Source organism: Oncorhynchus mykiss, unplaced genomic scaffold (assembly GCF_057628025.1).
Source record: "Oncorhynchus mykiss isolate SJ-2025 unplaced genomic scaffold, ASM5762802v1 scaffold101, whole genome shotgun sequence".
NCBI classification, from domain to species: domain Eukaryota; kingdom Metazoa; phylum Chordata; class Actinopteri; order Salmoniformes; family Salmonidae; genus Oncorhynchus; species Oncorhynchus mykiss.
Window position 1 is genome coordinate 1538656 of NW_028322100.1, and position 20858 is coordinate 1559513.

General features: G+C 42.6%; 1 protein-coding gene across 1 annotated transcript; it reads right to left on the reverse strand.

The window, feature by feature from the left end:
• Window positions 1-9992: 9992 nt before the first annotated feature.
• LOC118943827 (steroidogenic acute regulatory protein, mitochondrial) lies at window positions 9993-18926 on the reverse strand. The gene is made up of 7 exons (XM_090228790.1): window positions 18843-18926; window positions 18042-18173; window positions 17692-17831; window positions 15937-16092; window positions 13413-13597; window positions 12732-12825; window positions 9993-10211 (listed from the first exon to the last, which is right to left on the reverse strand). The coding sequence occupies exons 1-7, from the start codon at window positions 18904-18906 to the stop codon at window positions 10044-10046; spliced, it is 939 nt and encodes a 312-aa protein (XP_090084916.1). The 5' UTR covers window positions 18907-18926; the 3' UTR covers window positions 9993-10043.
• Window positions 18927-20858: the final 1932 nt, after the last annotated feature.

Genomic DNA, 20858 nt, shown 5'->3' on the forward strand with positions numbered 1-20858 from the left:
CATGACACGTTAGTACTAGGTATTATAACGGTGGATTCTGAATGATGGTGGTGACGAGTTGTCGTGCAGAGTACCGCGTTATTGGAAACTCACGCTGTTCTGCGGGCAGTATTGCCAGTTTTGACAAGATGGAGTACAGCAAACTTTTCGTAGCAGGTTTAGGATAACTTAAATAGCAAGTTAAGAGAATTAACATAGCAAGTTAGAAGAATTAGGTTAAGGTTAGGAAAAGGGTTAGGGTTAAAAGGTCACCTAAAATCAGTGTTGTGTTCGAGACCACCTAAAGTGAGATCGATTGAAGACCAAGACCGGAGCAAATCGAGCCACTCTAAAAATGTTTACTAACCCAAACACAGTGGGGAACAATGGGCCTTCTACGCATTCAGAGAAGGGCTAAGGATGAATAAAATAATGATTATAATAATGATAATTATATTATTATTTTCAATTCTGTTCTGAATAAATCTGGGACGGCAGGTAGCCTAGTGTTTAGAACGTTGGACTAGTAAACAAAAGGTTGCAAGATTGAATCCCTGAGCTGACAAGGTAAAAAATCTGCCCCTGAACAAGGCAGCCCACTGTTCCTATGCTGTCATTGAAAATAAGAATTTGTTCTTAACTGACTTGCCTAGTTAAACCAAAGGTAAAAAATATCTTCAGTTTTTGTTGGAAAGGAAAGGGATTTATCTCTGGGGAGAAATATCTCTGGGATTGGGTAGCCCATCAGAAGCAAGATTAAGGCGTCTGCCATTCAACTGTATTAGGGAAACATTTTGGAGTGATAGTGGAATCAACCAATCAAATTTTGACTTCATGACTGGGACCGTTTTTACAAAAACATATGGAAACAACATGTCACTGCGCAATAGCGAGCAGTAGTTTTCCCACGGCCTAGCTAGCTAGCTAGCTTTTGTTGTCAGCTGGTTTGCAGCGGCTGTAGCAGCTGTTATCCAAGAGGATGTTGTTGCTAATTTGTTAGCTTCTCCATTTTCAAGAATAACTTTTAACAAGTTAAGTTTCATATGATGTTCATCATCAGGTGAGTGGAACTGTGTTTGTTATTGCAGCGTGCTTCCTATTGTTAGTCGTCTCTTTGAAAATAACTTGTGTGTGTGTGTGAAACGTTGTTGCATTTTAAGTGGAACTGACAGCATTTTAGCATCATGAAATCTTATTCAAGTCTGTTCATGTACACCCCCAGGAAGAATGACACTTAAAAACAAATAATCTGACAATCGACCACTTAGATATGGTCATATCCACGTTTTCATAAATTCTTAGAATGTTTGGGAATTCCGTATGCTTAATGCATTTGTGGAAATTCTATAGCAGTATAGAGTGAGAAAGCGGCCGTGTGTTTGGACAATCAATAGACACTGCAGTAAATAAAACAGAATAAAACCATCTGTCTTGTCCATAATCATTCACTTTGAACTGGACTGTGTGTTTACAGGCAGTAGGGCCTGTCATCATTCACTTTGAACTGGACTGTGTGTTTCCAGGCAGTAGGGCCTGTCATCATTCACTTTGAACTGGACTGTGTGTTTACAGGCAGTAGGGCCTGTCATCATTCACTTTGAACTGGACTGTGTGTTTACAGGCAGTAGGGCCTGTCATCATTCACTTTGAACTGGACTGTGTGTTTACAGGCAGTAGGGTCTGTCATCATTCACTTTGAACTGGACTGTGTGTTTACAGGCAGTAGGGTCTGTCATCATTCACTTTGAACTGGACTGTGTGTTTACAGGCAGTAGGGCCTGTCATCATTCACTTTGAACTGGACTGTGTGTTTACAGGCAGTAGGGCCTGTCATCATTCACTTTGAACTGGACTGTGTGTTTACAGGCAGTAGGGTCTGTCATCATTCACTTTGAACTGGACTGTGTGTTTACAGGCAGTAGGGTCTGTCATCATTCACTTTGAACTGGACTGTGTGTTTACAGGCAGTAGGACCTGTCATCATTCACTTTGAACTGGACTGTGTGTTCACAGGCAGTAGGGCCTGTCATCATTCACTTTGAACTGGACTGTGTGTTTACAGGCAGTAGGGTCTGTCATCATTCACTTTGAACTGGACTGTGTGTTTACAGGCAGTAGGGCCTGTCATCATTCACTTTGAACTGGACTGTGTGTTTACAGGCAGTAGGGTCTGTCATCATTCACTTTGAACTGGACTGTGTGTTTACAGGCAGTAGGGCCTGTCATCATTCACTTTGAACTGGACTGTGTGTTTACAGGCAGTAGGGCCTGTCATCATTCACTTTGAACTGGACTGTGTGTTTACAGGCAGTAGGGTCTGTCATCATTCACTTTGAACTGGACTGTGTGTTTACAGGCAGTAGGGTCTGTCATCATTCACTTTGAACTGGACTGTGTGTTTACAGGCAGTAGGGTCTGTCATCATTCACTTTGAACTGGACTGTGTGTTTACAGGCAGTAGGGCCTGCCATCATTCACTTTGAACTGGACTGTGTGTTTACAGGCAGTAGGGCCTGCCATCATTCACTTTGAACTGGACTGTGTGTTTACAGGAAGTTGCAACAGCGAGACATTAGATCATTAGAACGCATTCGCCAAAAGACACAAAATACACCTGAATGGATTTCTGTAAATATATAAATACCACAGAAGTCCTCTTACATTTGGGAACTGTACAGTCCTATTGATCAAACAACCATGAAAAGGTAGACTCTCTCTCTCCCTCAGTTATGCATATCAACAGGATCAACAACTAATGCTAGCCAGAGTGAGATGAACTAAAATCTAACGAGGGAACATTAGATAAACCCTCTCAAACTTTTTCAGCTAGTTGGCCATCAAAATTGCACTGATAAACGATGGGGAATTGTAGCCTCCATGTCCTTCTGCAGCTTGCCTGCCAATGCATTCTTGTCCCAACCAAGCACCCAAGCTAACTGGCTAAAGTTGCATCTCTAGCTGTGTATATCCATCGAAAAAGGGGAAAAAGTAGTCACTCACCCACTCCTCCAATGGCATGACATCCTCCTAGCAAATATCTAGCTAGCTATCTAGCTAACTCTAGGCTCTGTATTTTTAGCTTGCTACATAGATACGCTAGCCTATTAGCAATGTTTTGATTGACTTGTAATCATTGCCCTTGCTAGTTTGATTGTATTGACATTCCCAGCTTTAGTTACATTCGTCATTGAAACTGAAACAGTGCATCCGGAATGGAGGCAGCAGGAGATGTACCAGGCCAGCTTGGATTTACAACCTGACAGGCCAGCTGTGATTTACAACCTGACAGGCCAGCTGGGATTAACAACCTGACAGACCAGCTGGGATTAACAACCTGACAGGCCAGCTGGGATTAACAACCTGACAGGCCAGCTGGGATTTACAACCTGACAGGCCAGCTGGGATTTACAACCTGACAGGCCAGCTGGGATTTACAACCTGACGGGCCAGCTGGGATTTACAACCTGACGGGCCAGCTGGGATTTACAACCTGACAGGCCAACTGGGATTTACAACCTGACGGGCCAGCTGGGATTTACAACCTGACAGGCCAGCTGGGATTAACAACTTGACGGGCCAGCTGGGATTTACAACCTGACAGGCCAGCTGGGATTTACAACCTGACGGGCCAGCTGGGATTTACAACCTGACAGGCCAGCTGGGATTAACAACTTGACAGGCCAGCTGGGATTAACAACCTGACAGGCCACCTGGGATTAACAACTTGACAGGCCAGCTGGGATTTACAACCTGACAGGCCAGCTGGGATTTACAACCTGACAGGCCAGCTGGGATTTACAAACTGACAGGCCAGCTGGGATTTACAACCTGACAGGCCAGCTGGGATTTACAAACTGACAGGCCAGCTGGGATTTACAACCTGACGGGCCAGCTGGGATTTACAACCTGACAGGCCAGCTGGGATAAACAACCTGACAGGCCAGCTGGGATTTACAACCTGACAGGCCAGCTGGGATTTACAACCTGACGGGCCAGCTGGGATTTACAACCTGACAGGCCAGCTGGGATTAACAACCTGACAGGCCAGCTGGGATTTACAACCTGACAGACCAGCTGGGATTAACAACCTGACAGCAATATTTTTCTATCGGTGAATTATATTAGACATGCATTAATCTGCACCCATCTATTCTACCAACAATGCCTTCGTGCACGTCATGTAACGCCGAGTCAAATTTTTTAAAACCTCTCATAAAGTTTGTTTTGTGGCATAAACTGAGAATTTGATATTTTTGACTGAAATTATTATTGTCTGTTTGTTTCATATCTGCAAAGTAGTTAAAACGCTGTCAGTTCCACTTTAAACTTTAGGTCACAGGTTACTTTTGAGTGGTAAAAGTGACATGTTTTTTTTTGCAAAGGGAAATATTTGTAGTAAATTTAGTGGTAAATTTAATGGTTGTGTTTTTGTATTCTTCCGATTGGCACCTACTGGCTTATTATGCTATAGTTTATGGACTGCTTATCCTAACATCGTGCTGTGTGTGACTGCTGTCTTTCCATCAGCCCTATCCAGTGATGTAGTGGTGCTTTAACATCGTGCTGTGTGTGACTGCTGTCTTTCCATCAGCCCTATCCAGTGATGTAGTGGTGCTTTAACATCGTGCTGTGTGTGACTGCTGTCTTTCCATCAGCCCTATCCAGTGATGTAGTGGTGCTTTAACATCGCGCTGTGTGTGACTGCTGTCTTTCCATCAGCCCTATCCAGTGATGTAGTGGTCCTATAACATCGTGCTGTGTGTGACTGCTGTCTTTCCATCAGCCCTATCCAGTGATGTAGTGGTCCTTTAACATCGTGCTGTGTGTGACTGCTGTCTTTCCATCAGCCCTATCCAGTGATGTAGTGGTGCTTTAACATCGTGCTGTGTGTGACTGCTGTCTTTCCATCAGCCCTATCCAGTGATGTAGTGGTGCTTTAACATCGTGCTGTGTGTGACTGCTGTCTTTCCATCAGCCCTATGCAGTGATGTCGTGGTGCCTGGAGATGTGGGTGTGCTCTAATTTTGCCAAAAAGTTCCCAAACGGCCCGTCCAGCGAAGGAGGTTTTGTCACACGTGGTGTCTTTCTTATGTTTTCAGATTTTCACTCTCAAAATCACACCTTTTTTAGAATAGAAACAATAGTCCACAACAATGCTTAAACCGCATCAATCTGATTGGGTGGGCCTGTCAGGGCCTTGCTCCCCACTGGGTGGGCCTCTGTCCACCAAGGCTCATCCACGTCTACGCCCCTGATGCAAACAGCTCATGATGACATCACAAATAGCCTACTAACCAACAATTCTGACTAAACGTTTGAACATATCTAGCCACAAACAGACCTGCCCTGAGAACAGCCTTTGTGTCCAATAAGGCTGCTTGTCCTGCAGCACTAGAACGATCATTAGAACAGTCTTTGTTCTCAATAAGGCTACTTGTCCTGCATCACTAGAACGATCATTAGAACAGTCTTTGTTTCCAATAAGGCTGCTTGTCCTGTATCACTAGAACGATCATTAGAACAGTCTTTGTGTCCAATAAGGCTGCTTGTCCTGCATCACTAGAACGATCATTAGAACAGTCTTTGTGTCCAATAAGGTTGCTTGTCCTGCATCACTAGAACGATCATTAGAACAGTCTTTGTTCCCAATAAGGTTGCTTGTCCTGTATCACTAGAACGATCATTAGAACAGTCTTTGTTCCCAATAAGGCTGCTTGTCCTGCCTCACTAGAACGATCATTAGAACAGTCTTTGTTCCCAATAAGGCTGCTTGTCCTGTATCACTAGAACGATCATTAGAACAGTCTTTGTGTCCAATAAGGTTGCTTGTCCTGCATCACTAGAACGATCATTAGAACAGTATTTGTTTCCAATAAGGTTGCTTGTCCTGTATCACTAGAACGATCATTAGAACAGTCTTTGTTCCCAATAAGGCTGCTTGTCCTGTATCACTAGAACGATCATTAGAACAGTCTTTGTTCCCAATAAGGCTGCTTGTCCTGCATCACTAGAACGATCATTAGAACAGTCTTTGTTCTCAATAAGGCTACTTGTCCTGCATCACTAGAACGATCATTAGAACAGTCTTTGTTTCCAATAAGGCTACTTGTCCTGCATCACTAGAACGATCATTAGAACAGTCTTTGTTTCCAATAAGGCTACTTGTCCTGTATCACTAGAACGATCATTAGAACAGTCTTTGTTTCCAATAAGGCTACTTGTCCTGCATCACTAGAACGATCATTAGAACAGTCTTTGTTCTCAATAAGGCTACTTGTCCTGCATCACTAGAACGATCATTAGAACAGTCTTTGTTTCCAATAAGGCTACTTGTCCTGCATCACTAGAACGATCATTAGAACAGTCTTTGTGTCCAATAAGGCTGCTTGTCCTGCATCACTAGAACGATCATTAGAACAGTCTTTGTGTCCAATAAGGTTGCTTGTCCTGCATCACTAGAACGATCATTAGAACAGTCTTTGTTTCCAATAAGGTTGCTTGTCCTGCATCACTAGAACGATCATTAGAACAGTCTTTGTTCCCAATAAGGCTGCTTGTCCTGCATCACTAGAACGATCATTAGAACAGTCTTTGTTTCCAATAAGGCTGCTTGTCCTGTATCACTAGAACGATCATTAGAACAGTCTTTGTGTCCAATAAGGCTGCTTGTCCTGTATCACTAGAACGATCATTAGAACAGTCTTTGTGTCCAATAAGGCTGCTTGTCCTGTATCACTAGAACGATCATTAGAACAGTCTTTGTTTCCAATAAGGCTGCTTGTCCTGCATCACTAGAACGACCATTAGAACAGTCTTTGTGTCCAATAAGGCTGCTTGTCCTGCATCACTAGAACGATCATTAGAACAGTCTTTGTTTCCAATAAGGCTGCTTGTCCTGTATCACTAGAACGATCATTAGAACAGTCTTTGTGTCCAATAATGCTGCTTGTCCTGCATCACTAGAACGATCATTAGAACAGTCTTTGTGTCCAATAATGCTGCTTGTCCTGCATCACTAGAACGATCATTAGAACAGTCTTTGTGTCCAATAAGGCTGCTTGTCCTGCATCACTAGAACGATCATTAGAACAGTCTTTGTTTCCAATAAGGCTGCTTGTCCTGCCTCACTAGAACGATCATTAGAACAGTCTTTGTTTCCAATAAGGCTGCTTGTCCTGCATCACTAGAACGATCATTAGAACAGTCTTTGTTCCCAATAATGCTGCTTGTCCTGCATCACTAGAACGATCATTAGAACAGTCTTTGTTTCCAATAAGGCTGCTTGTCCTGCATCACTAGAACGATCATTAGAACAGTCTTTGTTTCCAATAAGGCTGCTTGTCCTGTATCACTAGAACGATCATTAGAACAGTCTTTGTTTCCAATAATGCTGCTTGTCCTGTATCACTAGAACGATCATTAGAACAGTCTTTGTGTCCAATAAGGCTGCTTGTCCTGTATCACTAGAACGATCATTAGAACAGTCTTTGTGTCCAATAAGGCTGCTTGTCCTGCATCACTAGAACATATCTTGTCCTCCTCTTCTCTGTGTGCTTTGTTAACATTGTATTTATGAAATGGAAATATAGAAAGAGGAGTGTTTTTGAAAATACTCTGCTGGAAGCAATATTCGAAGACATTAAGGTTATTTTATTTTCTTCTCCAGAATGCACCACATCATACTGTACAGACAACTACTAATATTGCATCTGATAGTTGACTGAAAGGCATTTATTTTGGAGGTGTTTCAGGCAGTTGCAGACAGAAGACATAGAAATACATAGTCATGAGGTTTGTGTGGTTAATTATTATGTATATATATTTTAAAATTTAACCTTTATTTAATTAGGCAAGTCAGTTAAGAACAAATTCTTATTTACAATGGCGTCCTACACCGGCCAAACCTGGGCTGCGCTGGGCCAATTGTACACCGCCCTATGGGACTCCCAATCACGGCCAGTTGTGGTACAGCTTGGATACTGGTACAGTAGATTATTCATGAATTCCTATTATGAGCTCAGCTTGTTCTCTCAGACGGGCAGACCTGTGTGTGTGTGTGTGTGTGTGTGTGTGTGTGTGTGTGTGTGTGTGTGTGTGTGTGTGTGCCAGGGCGCAGTGTTGGGTAGTAGTGTACTACTGTACATGTAATGTAACTACATTTTGCAGTAGATTGGTAGTTGAACTAAATTCAAATCTTGGTGGTGTTTTCAGTAGTTAATTCTTTTGCTATATAGCGGTGTAGCTAACTACTGGAACTACACACTACTGTTTTACCATGTAGCGGTGTCGCTAACTACTGGAACTACACACTACTGTTTTACCATATAGCGGTGTAGCTAACTACTGGAACTACACACTACTGTTTTACCATGTAGCGGTGTAGCTAACTACTGGAACTACACACTACTGTTTTACCATATAGCGGTGTAGCTAACTACTGGAACTACACACTACTGTTTTACCATGTAGCGGTGTAGCTAACTACTGGAACTACACACTACTGTTTTACCATGTAGCGGTGTAGCTAACTACTGGAACTACACACTACTGTTTAACCATGTAGCTAACTACTGGAACTACACACTACTGTTTAACCATGTAGCGGTGTAGCTAACTACTGGAACTACACACTACTGTTTTACCATGTAGCGGTGTAGCTAACTATTGGAACTACACACTACTGTTTTACCATGTAGCGGTGTAGCTAACTATTGGAACTACACACTACTGTTTTACCATGTAGCGGTGTAGCTAACTACTGGAACTACACACTACTGTTTTACCATGTAGCGGTGTAGCTAACTACTGGAACTACACACTACTGTTTTACCATGTAGCGGTGTAGCTAACTACTGGAACTACACACTACTGTTTTACCATGTAGCGGTGTAGCTAACTACTGGAACTACACACTACTGTTTTACCATGTAGCGGTGTAGCTAACTACTGGAACTACACACTACTGTTTTACCATGTAGCGGTGTAGCTAACTACTGGAACTACACACTACTGTTTTACCATGTAGCGGTGTAGCTAACTACTGGAACTACACACTACTGTTTTACCATGTAGCGGTGTAGCTAACTACTGGAACTACACACTACTGTTTTACCATGTAGCGGTGTAGCTAACTACTGGAACTACACACTACTGTTTTACCATGTAGCGGTGTAGCTAACTACTGGAACTACACACTACTGTTTTACCATATAGCGGTGTAGCTAACTACTGGAACTACACACTACTGTTTTACCATGTAGCGGTGTAGCTAACTACTGGAACTACACACTACTGTTTTACCATGTAGCGGTGTCGCTAACTATTGGAACTACACACTACTGTTTTACCATATAGCGGTGTAGCTAACTACTGGAACTACACACTACTGTTTTACCATGTAGCGGTGTAGCTAACTACTGGAACTACACACTACTGTTTTACCATGTAGCGGTGTAGCTAACTACTGGAACTACATACTACTGTTTTAGCAAAAATAAATATGTCAAAAGTAGGCAATAATTTCCTGTCTTTTTCGGCATGCCACCTGCCTAATTTTCATTTGAAATATTGTTTTGGGGTCTTTAACAGGCCGCAAAATTATACATTCTGTTAAGATATGAACCCAAAGGGAACTATTCTTGTAATGTGTAGTCTGTGACGTTTCAGATTTAGATATGATACTTTTTCACAAAGTAGTTTGGATGGAGTGAGCTTTAGTGTAGCTTAACTTATTCCGGTGTGAAGTAATTGGTAGCTTGGTAAACTACATATTCAGAGTAGCTTCAACCAACACTTCCCGTGTGTGTGTGTGTGTGTGTGTGTGTGTGTGTGTGTGTGTGTGTGTGTGTGTGTGTGTGTGTGTGTGTGTGTGTGTGTGTGTGTGTGTGTGTGTGTGTGTGTGTGTGTGTGTGTGTGTGTGTGTGTGTGTGTGTGTGTGTGTGTGTGTGTGTGTGTGTGTGTGTGTGTGTGTGTGTGAATGGAGCCAGGTCCTCCAGTCTCTCTCTAAGTCTCTCTCTCTCTGTCTCTGCCTCTACTCCCAAGCACTCAACTCCAGTGAGTGTGTGTCAGAGAGAGTGTGTGTGTGGTGGTTGTCCGGCTCTAGACACTGTGCGAGCATGGTGGTTTGTGTGTTGCTGAGTAGGTCCCTCGGCCAGCCGTCTGCGCAGACACCGGGTGAAATCCACCTGCGCTCGCGGCAAAGCTTGATTGACGATTGACTTTGGCAGCCAGCCCTGAAAATACAGTACATACATATTCAATCTTCAAATCAAATCACAGTTTATTGGTCACATGCGCTGAATACAACAGGTGTAGTAGACCTTACAGTGAAATACTTACTTACAAGCCCAACAATGCAGTTTTAAGAAAATACCTATACAAAAAAAGTAAAAGATATGAATAACAAATAATTAAAGAGCAGCAGAAAATAACAATAGCGGGGCGAAATACAGGGGGTACCTGTTGTCAAGGTAACTGAGGTAATATGTACATGTAGGTAAAGTGATTATGCATAGATAATAACAGAAACCCCAAACAACGTCTATGTTAAAAACTGGCACTCATACATACATACATACATACACACACACATACATACATACAAACATACATACATACACACACACACACACACACACACACATATGTAACAGTATAACTTTAGGCCGTCCCCTCGCCCATACCCGGGCGCGAACCAGGGACTCTCTGCACACATCAACAACTAACACCCACGAAGCATTGTTACCCATCGCTCAGGGGTATATAACAAAGTATTGAGATAAACTTTTGTTATTGACCAAATGCTTATTTTTCCACCATAATTTGCAAATAAATTCATAAAAAATCCTACAATGTGATTTTCTGGATTTTTTTTCTAATTTTGTCTGTCATAGTTGAAGTGTACCTATGATGAAAATTACAGGCCTCTCTCATCTTTTTAAGTGGGAGAACTTGCACAATTGGTGGCTGACTAAAAACTTTTTGGAACCTGCATACATACATACATACATACATACATACAGTGCATTTGGATAGTATTCAGACCCCTTGACTTTTTACACATTTTGTTACGTTAGTTACAGCCTTATTCTAAAATAGATTAAATTAAAAATGTCCTCAATCCACACAATACCAAATAATGAGAAAGCAAAACAGGTTTTTAATTAAAAATAATAATAACTTATTTACATAAGTATTCAGACCCTTTACTATGAGACAGGAAATTGAACTCAGGTACATCCTGTTTCCATTCAACATCTTTGAGATGTTTCTACAACTTGATTGGAGTCCACCTGTGGTAAATTCAATTTATTGGACATGATTTGGAAAGACACACACCTGTCTATTTGAGTCTACCTGTCTATATAAGGTCCTACAGTTGACAGTGCATGTCAGAGCAAAAATCACGCCATGAGGCCGAAGGAATTGCCCATAGTTCTCCGAGACAGGGTTGTGTCGAGGCACAGATCTGGGGAAGGGTACCAAAAAATGTCTGCAGCATTGAACATCCCCCAAGAACACAGTGGCCACCATCATTCTTAAATGGAAGAAGCTTGGAACCACCAAGACTCTTCCTAGAGCTGGCCGCCCGGCCAAACTGAGCAATCAGGGGAGAAGGGCCTTGGTCAGGGAGGTGACCAAGAACCCGATAGTCACTCTGACAGAGCTCCAAAGTTCCTCTGTAGAGATGGGAGAATCTTCCAGATGGACAACCATCTCTGCAGCACTCCACCAATCAGGCCTTTATGGTAGAGTGGCCAGACGTAAGCCACTCCTCAGTAAAAGACACATGACAGCTCGCTTGGAGTTTGCCATAAGGCACCTAACAGACTCTCAGACCATGAGAAAGTCAGTCTGAGAAATAGTTGGTGAACCAGGCGAGGCAGTCATTTGAGAAACCAAGGCTATTGAGTCTGCCGATAAGATTGCCGATTGACAGAGTCAAAAGCCTTGGCCAGGTCGATGGATACGGCTGCACAGTAATGTCTCTTATCAATGGCGGTTATGATATCGTTTAGGATCTTGAGCGTGGCTGAGGTGCACCCATGACCAGCTTGGAAACCAGATTGCACAGTGGAGAAGGTATGGTGGGATTCGAAATGGTCGTGATCTGTTTGTTAACTTGGCTTTCGAACTTGGCAGGATAGATATAGGTCCGTAGCAGTTTGGGTCTAGAGTGTCTCCCCCTTTGAAGAGGGGGATGACCGCGGCAGCTTTCCAATCTTTGGGTATCTCAGACGATATGAAAGAGAGGTTGAACAGGCTAGTAATAGGGGTGGCAACAATTTCAGCTGATCATTTTAGAAAGAGAGGGCCCAGATTGTCTAGCCCGGCTGATTTGTAGGGATCCATATTTTTCAGCTCTTTCAGAACATCAGCTGTCTGTAGTTGGGTGAAGGAGAAGTCCTTTTCACAGCAGCTTTAGACGTTGATGATAGCCTTGAATATCAATTCAAACCTCCCCTTTAAGTAGCCTGAGTGCCAGTCTGTTTTGTGTGATATGTCATATGAACATGTTTGGCATAACAGTGAATGACAAGGAGTTGGCACTTTCACACAAACAGACCGGCACTCAGACTACTTAAAGGGGAGGTTTGAATTAATATTAGAGATCTAAACAGACATGTGATATGACATCCTGGTCCATGTGTAGCCTAACAAATCAATTCCAATTCAAGTCACTCAATTCAGGAAGTGGATACGAAATTAAAGTTGATTTAAAAAAATAAATAAAAAAATGAAAAGAAATCTACCTTGACATCCATGTTGAGGAGCCACGTAAAGTGGCTCCTGCCTGCGTCGTCTGCCAGGGGCTCGATGATAATACACGTTGGGCCGTCCTCCGCTCTGTTCAGATCGAGTAAACAAAATCACTCATAAAAACTCTATTAACAATGTAATGTATAGAAACCTACAGCATGATTATTAACTGAACCTCAAATACCCTTTATATCAAATAACATTTATATCAAATAACCTTTGCAATGGCCCTTCTGTGACAGCATGAGCCATATATACAGGTTTTGGTCCAAGCGCACCCTCTAACCAACTCCATGTGCCATATATACAGGTTTTGGTCCAAGCGCACCCTCTAACCAACTCTATGAGCCATATACAGGTTTTGGTCCAAGCGCACCCTCTAACCAACTCTATGAGCCATATACAGGTTTTGGTCCAAGCGCACCCTCTAACCAACTCTATGAGCCATATATACAGGTTTTGGTCCAAGCGCACCCTCTAACCAACTCTATGAGCCATATACAGGTTTTGGTCCAAGCGCACCCTCTAACCAACTCTATGAGCCATATACAGGTTTTGGTCCAAGCGCCCCCTCTAACCAACTCTATGAGCCATATACAGGTTTTGGTCCAAGCGCACCCTCTAACCAACTCTATGAGCCAGGCTTATCCGAGCAAAGCTGGTGTTCTTGTTACCTGACGAAGCCTTTCTGAGGAGGGAAGGACTCCAGGTGCGTGGCTGCTCCCCCCAGATAGATACATGACTCCTGTCTGGAGAAGTGTCTCACACTCAGGAAGTCTCTCTGGCCTATCAGGTTGCCGGCTGTCTCTGCTGACACCTCGTGCGTAACCATGGTTTCCGGGCCAGCTTGCTTCAGAACCTTCAACACAAGATACGGACTGACATTACAATATCATTCACTGTACTGCTATGTGTCCCAAATTGGACCATATTATCTATATGGGGCGCTGCTTTCTCATGTCACAACTAGTGCGACGGCGTAGCCTAGTGGTTAGAGTGTTGGACTGGTAACCGAAAGGTTGCAAGATCAAATCCCCGAGTAGACAAGGTACAAATCTGTTGTTCTCCCCCTGAACAAGGCAGTTAACCCACTAGGCTGTTATTGAAAATAAGAATTTGTTCTTAAAGGACTTGCTTAGTTAAATAAAAATAAATAATGAACTGTATAGGGAATATGATGCCAGTTGGGACAAAGGCTTTATAATGCCAGCTGAAGACACAGGTAGACGCCGAAGTAGTTTGTTCTTCCCTCATCAGCATGTCACCAGACAAGTGTGATAACCCGGTTGTTGTAAAGACTGACACCATTGTCTATCAACACTGTGTGGTCCACGTCTACTGTAAAACTATTGACTATTGACACTGTGTGGTCTATGTCTACCGTAAAACTATTGACACTGTGTGGTCTACGTCTACCGTAAAACTATTGACTATTGACACTGTGTGATCTACGTCTACCGTAAAACTATTGACTATTGACACTGTGTGATCTACGTCTACCGTAAAACTATTGACTATTGACACTGTGTGGTCCAAGTCTACCCTAAGACTATTGACACTGTGTGGTCTATGTCTACCGTAAAACTATTGACACTGTGTGGTCTACGTCTACCGTAAAACTATTGACTATTGACACTGTGTGATCTACGTCTACTGTAAAACTATTGACTATTGACACTGTGTGGTCTATGTCTACCGTAAAACTATTGACACTGTGTGGTCTACGTCTACCGTAAAACTATTGACTATTGACACTGTGTGGTCTACGTCTACTGTAAAACTATTGACTATTGACACTGTGTGATCTACGTCTACCGTAAAACTATTGACTATTGACACTGTGTGGTCTACGTCTACTGTAAAACTATTGACTATTGACACTGTGTGATCTACGTCTACCCTAAAACTATTGACTATTGACACTATGTGGTCCAAGTCTACCGTAAAACTATTGACTATTGACACTGTGTGGTCCAAGTCTACCCTAAAACTATCGACTATTGACACTGTGTGGTCCACGTCTACCCTAAAACTATCGACTATTGACACTGTGTGGTCCACGTCTACCCTAAAACTATTGACTATTGACACTGTGTGGTCCAAGTCTACCCTAAAACTATCGACTATTGACACTGTGTGGTCCACGTCTACCCTAAAACTATCGACTATTGACACTGTGTGGTCCACGTCTACCCTAAAACTATCGACTATTGACACTGTGTGGTCCACGTCTACCCTAAAACTATCGACTATTGACACTGTGTGGTCCACGTCTACCCTAAAACTATCGACTATTGACACTGTGTGGTCCACGTCTACCCTAAAACTATCGACTATTGACACTGTGTGGTCCAAGTCTACCCTAAAACTATCGACTATTGACACTGTGTGGTCCACGTCTACCCTAAAACTATCGACTATTGACACTGTGTGGTCCACGTCTACCCTAAAACTATCGACTATTGACACTGTGTGGTCCACGTCTACCCTAAAACTATCGACTATTGACACTGTGTGGTCCACGTCTACCCTAAAACTATCGACTATTGACACTGTGTGGTCCAAGTCTACCCTAAAACTATCGACTATTGACACTGTGTGGTCCAAGTCTACCGTTAAACTATTTTACTATTCAAAATAAAAAAGCTGAATGATCCATAGTATGCCCATCGTAAAACAATTCCATATTTTTTTATAATTTGCACAGTCACGTTGCTTTTTCGTTTATTTGTTTACCCCTTCAGAACATTACTTATTGATCCCCGACCCCTTCCCTTTCCCACCCTTCCTAATGCCTCCCGCTCCCCCCACCCCTAAAATCACAGAGAAAAAAAGGAAAAATAAATAAACTAAGTAATACAAATAAAATAATAATAATAATAATAATAATAATAATAATAATAATAATAATAATAATAGTTATTATAATAATAGCATTAATAATATCAATATCAATAGTTTTAGAGTTTTAGAAACATCTTATTACAAATATTCCACAGTTTACAGACCATAATACACATACTTAGCAGGTAAATAGTATTCCAGATAATAACACGTGTGTGTATATGTAGAATAACAATCTAAAGGATGCCATAATAGATGGAGACCAAGGAGAACAGAAGATCAATGATTTCCTAAGGGGGAGGTGTTAAGATTACACATTGACCAACAACTACCCTACTATGATGGACCAGTTACCTTGATTTTTTTGATGCTTGGGTTCCACTGGTGCATCTCTTCCACCTTCCACAGGATGTGATGTATCTCTTCTGGCGTGGCGTCTAACACAGTCTCCAGTCTGAAGACCTTCCTGTCCCCAGACAGCACTTTACTGTATATAACATCTCCGTTCTCCTACGACAGAAAGTTACAGGAAATGTTGTAATGTGGCATCCTTTAACAACACAGTTTCAGGAAGGTTTCTAATGATGTCCTGATTTTCTATAGAACACAGTTACTGAACATTCGCTTGTGATAGTCTTTCTACTTCATTTGCACCTGAGATTACAGAACATTTCTCTATTCCAGAGTTACAATGTTTTGGCAGTGTGGCATTTACAAAGGGAAAACCAACCACGTCGCGGACACTAACGTCTTGCTTCCGGTCAAGCTAAACACCTTCTTCGCCCGCTTTGAGGTTAACACAGTGCCATCCATGCGACCCGCTACCAAAGACTGCTTTTCATTGACTTTAGCTCAGCATTCAATACCATAGTACCCTCCAAGCTCATCAATAAGCTCTGGGCCCTGGGCCTGAACCCCGCCCTGTGCAACTGGGTCCTGGACTACCTGACGGGCCGCCCCCCCCCCCCCCCTTGTCTTATATGACAGTTTGGTGGTTTGACATCAGTACAAGGTTTCCATGGTAATAGCTATTCAGATCATGTACCCCCCCCCCCCCCCCCTATGACAGTTTGGTGGTTTGACATCAGTATAAGGTTTCCATGGTAATAGCTATTCAGATCATGTACCCCCCCCCCCCTTTGTCTTATATGACAGTTTGGTGGTTTGACATCAGTATAAGGTTTCCATGGTAATAGCTATTCAGATCATGTACCCCCGCCCTTTGTCTTATATGACAGTTTGGTGGTTTGACATCAGTATCAGGTTTCCATGGTAATAGCTATTCAGATCATGTACCCCCCCCCCTTTGTCTTATATGACAGTTTGGTGGTTTGACATCAGTATAAGGTTTCCATGGTAATAGCTATTCAGATCATGTACCCCCCCCCCCCCCCCCCCCCCCTTTGTCTTATATGACAGTTTGGTGGTTTGGCATCAGTATAAGGTTTCCATGGTAATAGCTATTCAGATCATGTACCCCCCCCCCCCCCCCCCCCTTTGTCTTATATGACAGTTTGGTGGTTTGGCATCAGTATAAGGTTTCCATGGTAATAGCTATTCAGATCATGTACCCCCCCCCCCCCTTTGTCTTATATGACAGTTTGGTGGTGTGACATCAGTATAAGGTTTCCATGGTAATAGCTTGTCAGATCATGTACCCCCCCTTTGTCTTATATGACAGTTTGGTGGTTTGACATCAGTACAAGGTTTCCATAGCAATAGCTATTCAGATCATGTACCCCCCTTTGTCTTATATGACAGTTTGCTGTTTTGGCATCAGTACAAGGTTTCCATGGTAATAGCTATTCAGATCATGTACCCCCCCTTTGTCTTATATGACAGTTTGGTGGTTTGACATCAGTACAAGGTTTCCATGGTAATAGCTATTCAGATCATGTACCCCCCCTTTGTCTTATATGACAGTTTGCTGTTTTGGCATCAGTACAAGGTTTCCATAGCTATTTGTGGAGATTGAAAAGATATGCATGAACACAGGGAGCAACATATTTTAAAGAGGAAATACAGGATGGTTTGACAAAAATCTATATTCAAATCCCAGATTGCCTCTTTAATCAACAATGACGTATGGATGTATGGATGATGCACTACCTCTGTGAGTTCTGTTTTCCATCCATTCTTATCGTCAACAATGTCCAGAGCCTTGGTCAGCGCCTCGTGCCCACTCCTTATGTACAGCAGCTCCTCCTCTTTCAACGGGACTGGGTTGACTACCTCTCTTCTGGAGCTCTCTGTAACATATTTACACATGAAAAAGGGCCTTCACAGCAGCACCCACGTTATTCAGTTCTAATTGAAGCTGTTTAATATTCAATGGTCAGCAAAAAGTAATGCCCTTTGAAAATGTGTAATTATCACTAAAATAAGGGCATTTTGTGCTCTGTGTAAAATAATAATGTCATTGAAAATGTGTGTAATTTGTGTATCATCGTCAGGCTTACCACTGTGTTGATGCTGAGCGGTACCAGTCTGCCAACCCATATGGCTGGTCCATGCTGGTAGTTGGCTCTGCCCATTCCTCTGCATGTGAGCTAGCTCCTGGCCAATCGCTGCGATAGCTAGCCGTTGCAGTCCTGTCGTAGGATCACAATAATAACAACAGTCAGACTTCATTTGTAGAGCACATTTAATGTAGACTGGTCCCAGATCTGTTGTCTCCTACTATAGCCTGTGCCCAGATCTGTTGTCTCCTACTATAGCCTGGTCCTAGATCTGTTGTCTCCTTCTATAGCCTGATCCCAGATCTGTTTGTTCCCTTGTCAACTCCATTGCTCATTATCAAGCCAAACATGTTTAGCATGACACAGACGACCACTCAGGCTGCATTTGATCCATTCTGCAAGTCAAAGTGCTGTCCACTTTGATGAGGACTTCTCAGCATTTCTCTCCACAAACGAAGACTACTACTAGTCACAGCCAAGATGCCATAGTATTAACAGCTACAATACATAACTCCATCCAGCTGCACGTGCACTGGCTGGTCCCAGATCTGTTTGTGCTGTCTTACAATGACCATAGGAGGGAGTTGGCAAGGCAGCGCAAACTGATCTGGGACAAGGCTATGTGCAGTGTGCAAGACACGGTAATCCTACATTCTAAGGAATGAGAGAAAATTGATGCTTCTCTCTAGGCCTGCATCCAAAATGCCCCCCCTGTAGTGCCCTGGTCAAAAGTAATGCACTATATAGGGAATAGGGAGCCACGTAGGACACACCCAAGATGATATAGTTGTCTGTTTTTACCTGCCATGGTCCTGAGGTGAGGGTAGGAGATTCCACAGCAGAGCTTCACCACGGCAGGCAGCATACTGTAACGTTGGTGACAGCGACGGCAGCTGGAGTGTGCCAGGCTCCAGACTTTATAGGACCTCTGAAGGACAAGAGAGGAGATAAGGGGATGGGTTAGAGGATAGGATTGTAAACTGAATTCTGGCCCCAAGGTTGCTGTTTAGAGAGAGAGACACACACAGCTGCATCCATTATAGGTGTTTTATGTGTGGTTCTAGAAAAGGAGAGAATAAATGAGGATCCCATGTATACAATAATAATCCACGACCATTATCAGAATGACAAGTCTACATATGGGCTGTATTCTAGTGAAGGTTCATCCTATATAACTACTGCAGAATGACAAGTCTACATATAGGCTGTATTCTAGTGAAGGTTCATCCTATATAACTACTGCAGAATGACAAGTCTACATATGGCCTGTATTCTAGTGAAGGCTCATCATATATAACTACTGCAGAATGACAAGTCTACATACAAGATGTCCTGTATTCTAGTGAAGGTTCATCCTATATAACTACTGCAGAATGACAAGTCTACATATAGGATGTATTCTAGTGAAAGTTCATCCTATATACAGTGCCTTGCGAAAGTATTCGGCCCCCTTGAACTTTGCGACCTTTTGCCACATTTCAGGCTTCAAACATAAAGATATAAAACTGTATTTTTTGTGAAGAATCAACAACAAGTGGGACACAATCATGAAGTGGAACGACATTTATTGGATATTTAAAACTTTTTTAACAAATCAAAAACTGAAAAATTGGGCGTGCAAAATTATTCAGCCCCTTTACTTTCAGTGCAGCAAACTCTCTCCAGAAGTTCAGTGAGGATCTCTGAATGATCCAATGTTGACCTAAATGACTAATGATGATAAATACAATCCACCTGTGTGTAATCAAGTCTCCGTATAAATGCACCTGCACTGTGATAGTCTCAGAGGTCCGTTAAAAGCGCAGAGAGCATCATGAAGAACAAGGAACACACCAGGCAGGTCCGAGATACTGTTGTGAAGAAGTTTAAAGCCGGATTTGGATACAAAAAGATTTCCCAAGTTTTAAACATCCCAAGGAGCACAGTGCAAGCGATAATATTGAAATGGAAGGAGTATCAGACCACTGCAAATCTACCAAGACCTGGCCGTCCATCTAAACTTTCAGCTCATACAAGGAGAAGACTGATCAGAGATGCAGCCAAGAGGCCCATGATCACTCTGGATGAACTGCGAGATCTACAGCTGAGGTGGGAGACTCTGTCCATAGGAGAACAATCAGTCGTATTTTGCACAAATCTGGCCTTTATGGAAGAGTGGCAAGAAGAAAGCCATTTCTTAAAGATATCCATAAAAAGTGTCGTTTAAAGTTTGCCACAAGCCACCTGGGAGACACACCAAACATGTGGAAGAAGGTGCTCTGGTCAGATGAAACCAAAATGTAACTTTTTGGCAACAATGCAAAACGTTATGTTTGGCGTAAAAGCAACACAGCTCATCACTCTGAACACACCATCCCCACTGTCAAACATGGTGGTGGCAGCATCATGGTTTGGGCCTGCTTTTCTTCAGCAGGGACAGGGAAGATGGTTAAAATTGATGGGAAGATGGATGGAGCCAAATACAGGACCATTCTGGAAGAAAACCTGATGGAGTCTGCAAAAGACCTGAGACTGGGACGGAGATTTGTCTTCCCACAAGACAATGATCCAAAACATAAAGCAAAATCTACAATGGAATGGTTCAAAAATAAACATATCCAGGTGTTAGAATGGCCAAGTCAAAGTCCAGACCTGAATCCAATCGAGAATCTGTGGAAAGAACTGAAAACTGCTGTTCACAAATGCTCTCCATCCAACCTCACTGAGCTCGAGCTGTTTTGCAAGGAGGAATGGGAAAAAAATTCAGTCTCTCGATGTGCAAAACTGATAGAGACATACCCCAAGCGACTTACAGCTGTAATCGCAGCAAAAGGTGGC

Bases quoted from the DNA above. Each gene is read 5' to 3' on its own strand.
- LOC118943827 (XM_090228790.1), bottom strand. From the start codon at position 18,906: ATGCTGCCTGCCGTGGTGAAGCTCTGCTGTGGAATCTCCTACCCTCAC. The intron at 13,598-15,936 runs GTAACTGGTCCA...CTTGTGTTGAAG, and splicing joins CAAGCATCAAAAAAATCAAG to GTTCTGAAGCAAGCTGGCCC. The intron at 10,212-12,731 runs GTAGATTTCTTT...CTGTATTTTCAG, and splicing joins TCCTCAACATGGATGTCAAG to GGCTGGCTGCCAAAGTCAAT.